The sequence below is a fragment of the Lepisosteus platostomus genome, chromosome 2 (assembly GCF_059453375.1).
Source record: "Lepisosteus platostomus isolate fLepPlt1 chromosome 2, fLepPlt1.hap1, whole genome shotgun sequence".
Lineage (NCBI taxonomy): Eukaryota > Metazoa > Chordata > Actinopteri > Semionotiformes > Lepisosteidae > Lepisosteus > Lepisosteus platostomus.
In genome coordinates, this window is record NC_142612.1 from 14,392,295 (window position 1) to 14,398,382 (window position 6,088).

The following is a 6,088-nucleotide window of genomic DNA, read 5'->3' on the forward strand; positions in this document are numbered from 1 at the left end:
TGTAGAATCTATTTTCTGTGTCTTTCGGTCCTTTAGAGAGTGGATGTGAGAAATACCCACTTGGGACTGGAACTTTTACGTTGATTTTGCTACAGCAGTTTGCATGTTTTATTGAAAGAGAATATAAACGGACAGAACCACAAGACAGGAAACATGTGATAACGTAAGCACTGTCCTAGAATCGAATTGGCCTTTTCCTCCGGCAAGTGAACATCACAGTAAAGATTTACTTAAGGAAGAAGAAAATGAATGTTATTTAATTTTGAAAGACATTAATAGTAAGTCCTCACACTTATAAAGTGCTCTTCTGGACATTCCACTCACAGTGCTTTACAGGTACTAGGGACTCCCCTCCACCAATGTGCTGCACTAATGATGCAAAGGCAGCCAAAGTGCACCAGTATGATCACCACACATCAGCTATCAGGGGGGAGGAGAGCAGAGTAATGAAGCCAGTTCAAAAATGGGGATTATTGGGAGGCCATGACTGGTAAAGGCCAGGGGGAAATTTGGCCAGGATGCTGAGGTTACATCCCTACTCTTTCCAAGAAATGACCTGGAATTTTTAATGACCACAGAGAGTCAGGACCTTTGTTTTTTGTGTTATCCAAAGGACAGTGCCTTCTTACAGCAAAGTGTTCTTATCACTACACAAGGGCATTAGGACCCACACAGAGCACCCCCTGCTGGCCCCACTAACACCTCTTCCAGCAGCAGCCTTCATTTTTCCCAGTTGGTCTCCCAGCCCAGGTACTGACCAGGCTCAAAACTGCTGAGCTTCAGTGGGCTGCCAGTTGTGAGTTGCAGGGTGATATACAGTAGCTGCAGGCAGGTTTAAGATGTTGTTACATTTCAGAAAACCTTTAATAACTGTATTATTAACAATAATGTTTTTTGTAGATCCAAAAGAAAAGTGCTGGGAAGGAAGGATTCAGGGGAGCTGAGTGTGAGAAACAAGCTTACAGCGGCGTCTGGGAGCTCACCTGCCACCTCTCCTGGCACCCCAACTGGGTCCCAGCGAGCTCCGGGACCCATTTACAGGAGTGCCAAAAAATCCAGCACCTCGAACGAGGAGTTCAAGCTGCTGCTGCTGAAAAAGGGCAGCCGCACTGATTCCAGTTACAGGATGTCGGCCACCGAGATCCTGAAAAGCCCGATCGCGCCCCGGTCTCCGGGCGACTTCAGCCCCGAGGCGCCCAGGCCGCCGGAGGACCCGCCCTCCCCTCTGCAGCAGCTCCTGCCCGCCGCGGAGTCCTTCTCCACCCCGTCCCCCAAAGCCAACACGGAGGGGTTCTCGCCAAAAACCTTCGGCACGTCAGCGTCCTCCAGGCAGGGCCGGTCCCGGGTGCCCCCCGCGGCGAACAGCAGCCGCTACAGCGTGCGCAGCCGCCTCTACACCACGCCCATGCAGGCCATCTCGGAGGGCGAGACGGAGAACTCGGACGGGAGCCCGCACGACGACCGCTCCTCCCCCGGCTCCTCGTAGAGATGTTTCGCATATCTATTTTTCTTTTACTTTTCTTAATAAAACACACACAAAAAAAAAACTAAACAAAAAATGCCTGTTGAGCGAGAAAAAGGTCCATGTCATTGGAACTGGGAATACCTATTGTGCAAATTGGGAAAATGAGCCTAAAACGTAAAAAAAGACCCCCGTCTTTCTCTTTTGTAACGATCTCGACTGATCGCTGATACTAAAACCCGATTTGGAATACGAAAAACCTTAATGGACCTGTCTCACTGTATTACTGTATTAGTTGTATAAACTGGCAATACTGTTTTAGTTTATGATTTTATTTTTTTAAGGCTATTGTCCTGTTAAAGTTACAGACGCATACAATGCATTGTCTGATGTTTGATTATACAAGAAATTATCACATAAAAAAACTGTAAGAGTGAAAAGGACAGTAAATGATATTAACAGCAGTCGTTTAATAGCTAAATATCAATAAACACCGGTCTTTTAATAGCTAAATAATCTACATTTACCTGCATATGCTACGTTCATTTTGCTGTAATGTAAAATTAACACAGGGAGCCCTTCTCATATCAAGAGTAAAATGTTTAGCCTTGTAAAGAGTCAGACTGGCACATGCTCATCCTGAAAACTCTCAACAAATGTACTGCAGTAATGGTTCAGAAAACGTATGTAGGGTCCCTGCCTTGAAGAATTTAATGGATGCTAATATAATAAGGGAAGAATTATATAGAAACTTAAGTCCAATGAAACCTGCTTATGACAGGTGCACAAGGGACAATCTAAATGTGGCCTTTATGCTCCGAAGGTCTTAACATACAGGGGATTTGATATTTTAAAACGTTATACAGGTATTTGTGAGCATCGTCAATGAAGACCGGCATTCCTCCTTTACAGGAGATCTTTAATACGTTTGGCTAAAGCTTTAGGTTTTCAAACCTATAACTCCTTTGCACTTGATATCTTGATTATCCATAAGTATCCCTTGATAATCTCTTTTAATTGCCATTGTGTAAATAATACATATAAAGATTCCAAATAAAAAATATATGTATGAATAAAAATGACACCAACTTGCAAGGTAGCTAAAACATAGACTGAGGCACAGAAGAAAGAAAGACTGTGGGGCTGGTCGAGGGGTCTACAGTCTTTGTACATTTTAGTAGCCTAGGTTGTCACACATCTCAGAACTGGCTTGAGCTACCTTTGCTGATGCAAGTCTATTTTAGTGAGAAGATTCAGTTGTGCTCTTTTTTAACGAAACAACCAGAAATGTGATGAGTGTGCAGCTTATGTTTATTGTGTCGTCACATATTCGAGGTCCAGGACATACCTGAAGTATTCTCTTAATGACCTAAGACGGGATTAACCTTCTAATATGGAAGTTACTGCTGCAGATTGTTACTTGACTTAATGTAACATTAGCGTAAAGTGGATGCTAAGGGAAAATGCAGGCAAATGAAATAAGAAATGTATTCTGTGAATACCTTTGCAATCCTATACACTGTTAATTTGGGGCTAGTGTTATTCCCTTTGAGGTGAATACAGATTTGAGCTAGGGTGATTTACTTCTTAAATAAGAAACACTCAGAGAATTAAAACTGATTCGCAAGAAATGACACTGTGTAAGCTAAGCAAGGAAAAAGCTGTGAAGTCAGTAGTTATCACACTCATTAATGCCATAATCTGTAAGTGTACTCTGACCAGCAAATGGTCAGGTTGGTGCATTTTTGTTTCTCAATTCTTTTCCTCATCAGCATGCAATAAGAACCAGTGGACTTTTGAAAAGGAGGTTTCGAATTTTAAAAGAGACCGTAATGTTATTAATAAGTAGGGAAAACAGATTGCTTGACCTTGTATTATCGGTGTGTTCGATAGCTGTAAAAAGTGTGTGATCCTTTTTTAGTAAATGTAATCTAGAGTGGGGTTAATTGGTAAGTGAATAAACTGGTAACTGGGTGATCTTTTTAAAGGTATTTTGGTATATGAGGGAGGTAGAAAGGGGAGTGTGAAGTCGGGCTGGGTTGGAACTAGGAATGAGATAAGTCTTAAAAAGGGATGCTAGAGGTGAAACCGAAAGAGAGAGTGGTCCGCAGACGATGCAATGTAAGGGATTTTGTGTGTTTGTTTGATGTGGCTATGAAGCGTGGGAAGTGAAAATTGGAAAGTGAAGTAGAGGATAAAGATATGTCTCTCAACCTTTTGTGGTCATTTTAACTCTTATCCCTTAATGATGTCTATAGCCATTGTCATTAGGTAACCGTGGCAACCACAGTATCCACCAGGCCCTACCCAGTTACAGGTCTTTGAAGTCTGTGGAGTATTAGAAGTAAGAACAGTATTGTGACAAAACATATGCTTAATACTAGCTTTGCTTTTAGTGTTTGGCAGGTATACTGCAGATCTAGTGCTGGAAATTACACAGACACACACTGTTGACAAATTATGGTGTAATTCTGGCTCTATTAAGACCAATGATAGCTGTCATTTTCCAATTTTGGTAGGACTGGTAGGGGGAAGGGTTAAGATACACCACTAATATCATTGCAGAGAAGGAGATTCAGGAAGTGTGAACTTCTTAAAACGCATAGGTATATATTAAATTATCAGCTGCTGTTCACATATGGCTTTGTTCACTGTTTCTTTTGAGCTCATGCTTTTATCAGTTGCAACTGTAATATCATTGCTTCTTTTGATCATTTCATTTTAGCAAAGGACTAAACTGAGATTTATTTATTTTTGTTACTTAAAAAATGGAAGACATAGCGTGAGTTAAAGGTTTTACGAATTTACAGTCTCTTACATTGGGCTTATACTTATAAATCTATTAAATCTTTATTAGATATTGAGAGAAAAAGAAATAGAAGCTATTTTTAATGACCAGATATTTTATCTAGAGACTTATTTTGTTAATAAAGATTATCTACAGAGACACAAAATAAACAAAGCTTTATTTAAGTAGACACTGGTTGAGTGGAATTTATATCGGTTGGCATTTCAATCACTGCAAAGATTTGAATATTCTTGATGTGAGATGAAAAAAATCCAATTTCATCCTAGAAGTGCCCATTGCTTTCAAATTTAAATGTGCATAGCTAAGTACTGTTTTGCCACCATAAATAAGAATTGCTTATTGCCAATATTTCCCATTGTTCCAGGGCACTGCTTGTGTTAAATAGAAATAAAGAAATTATATTTGTTAGAATATACTCTTGTTAACTGATCACTAGTGACATGAATTAAAAATGTAAATGATGTACCAATGTAGCCATATTATTAGTCTACCGAGACACCGTTAAATGGCACTACAGTGTAGCAGTACCCATAGTAGTGCTATAACTTTCAACTTTATTTTGGCCTTAAAAGTAAAGATAAACAAACAAGTGAAACTATGCTGTTTCCCCTTTACTACATACCTAGGTTATGACAACACCACTACAGAGTGCTAGGAAAAGTTTTAAATAGGTCATTTTTCTCTTTCGAAAACTCTCTTTGAAATATATGTAGGACTGTTGTAACTGCCATTGTTTTAACAGGGTACACAATGAGAAATTAGTTGTGAACTATCATTCCAGCATTAAACAAATCTGACATTTGCACTGATATCGAGAAGTTTTTGAAGTTTTTTTTTTCTTGCTGTACCAGGAGTTATTTATATAGGGTTTCTTTTAAGACTGTTTGACTTTCCATTTAACAGCTCAACATGATCCATTATCAAATGTGCAGAGGCGAGAAAGCACAGTACATGCTCTTGCCAAAGGGTTTCCGAAGTGTACAGGTGTAAGCAACATTCAGAGGTTTTTGGTTATTTGTGTAAAAATAAAACAAAAAAAGAAGGTTACAGTGTAACTGTTCTGGTACTAGACGCAATTCATTCTGGCTGAAAGCTACAGGTAAATGGATTTGCATCTATTTTGTATTTTTGTACAAATTTGTAAATATGATCTTTTTAAATTGTTGCAAATATGCTTCTTTTGTAAAATGTTTTCAAAGTTTACATTAATTCCAAGCCTTTGTATATTTTTGAGCTGTGCAACACTTTAAGTCTTGTATTTATTTTTTAGTAAACATTGTGAAAATTCCATTGTAAATCTCTCAACCATCTGCCAGGGCATCTGGCTGCTTAGTAATTGTGCATAGAAAAGGCCAATAAATGTGACTGCATCGAAAAATACTGATGACCACAAGTGTATTCTTTACTAAACAAAATACATGCATGGCTTCTGTGTGCGCTCTTCACATTGAAATACAATGCTAATACACACTGGGCGTTTTGAAAGATGACGGACAAGTGCATATACTACTGTATAGCCAGGATTTATAACAGTACCATCAAATGCCCGAATTTTTGCCTTATTAAACACGTCAGATTACTCAGTGCAGCCCTCGGTCTTTTCACTTGAGATTCTAATGCCGTGCCACTATGATTCCTATGTAATGTCATCTATTTCTATAAATAAGGGAGCGCTTGCCCCTGATGAACTGACGGACCTTCGCCTTTTTCCAAGACGTTCTACTGCTGCTGCTTTAACATAATGGCAGACGAATTTTTACAAGTCATAGCACTGCATCGCCGAGACGAATGAAACAAGAACCAGTGAACAGGGAGAT

At 39.5% G+C, this 6,088-nt stretch overlaps 1 protein-coding gene across 4 annotated transcripts in view; it reads left to right on the plus strand.

The window, feature by feature from the left end:
* nhsb (Nance-Horan syndrome b (congenital cataracts and dental anomalies)) overlaps window positions 1-5,651 on the plus strand; it is a 156,123-nt gene extending 150,472 nt beyond the window's left edge. For all 4 annotated transcript variants that reach the window (XM_088599367.1, XM_088599378.1, XM_088599387.1 and 1 more), the window contains one exon: window positions 901-5,651. In XM_088599367.1, the coding sequence (XP_088455493.1) occupies window positions 901-1,486 (586 nt within the window). In that variant the 3' untranslated portion in view covers window positions 1,487-5,651. The remainder of the gene's footprint in view (window positions 1-900) is intronic.
* Window positions 5,652-6,088: the final 437 nt, after the last annotated feature.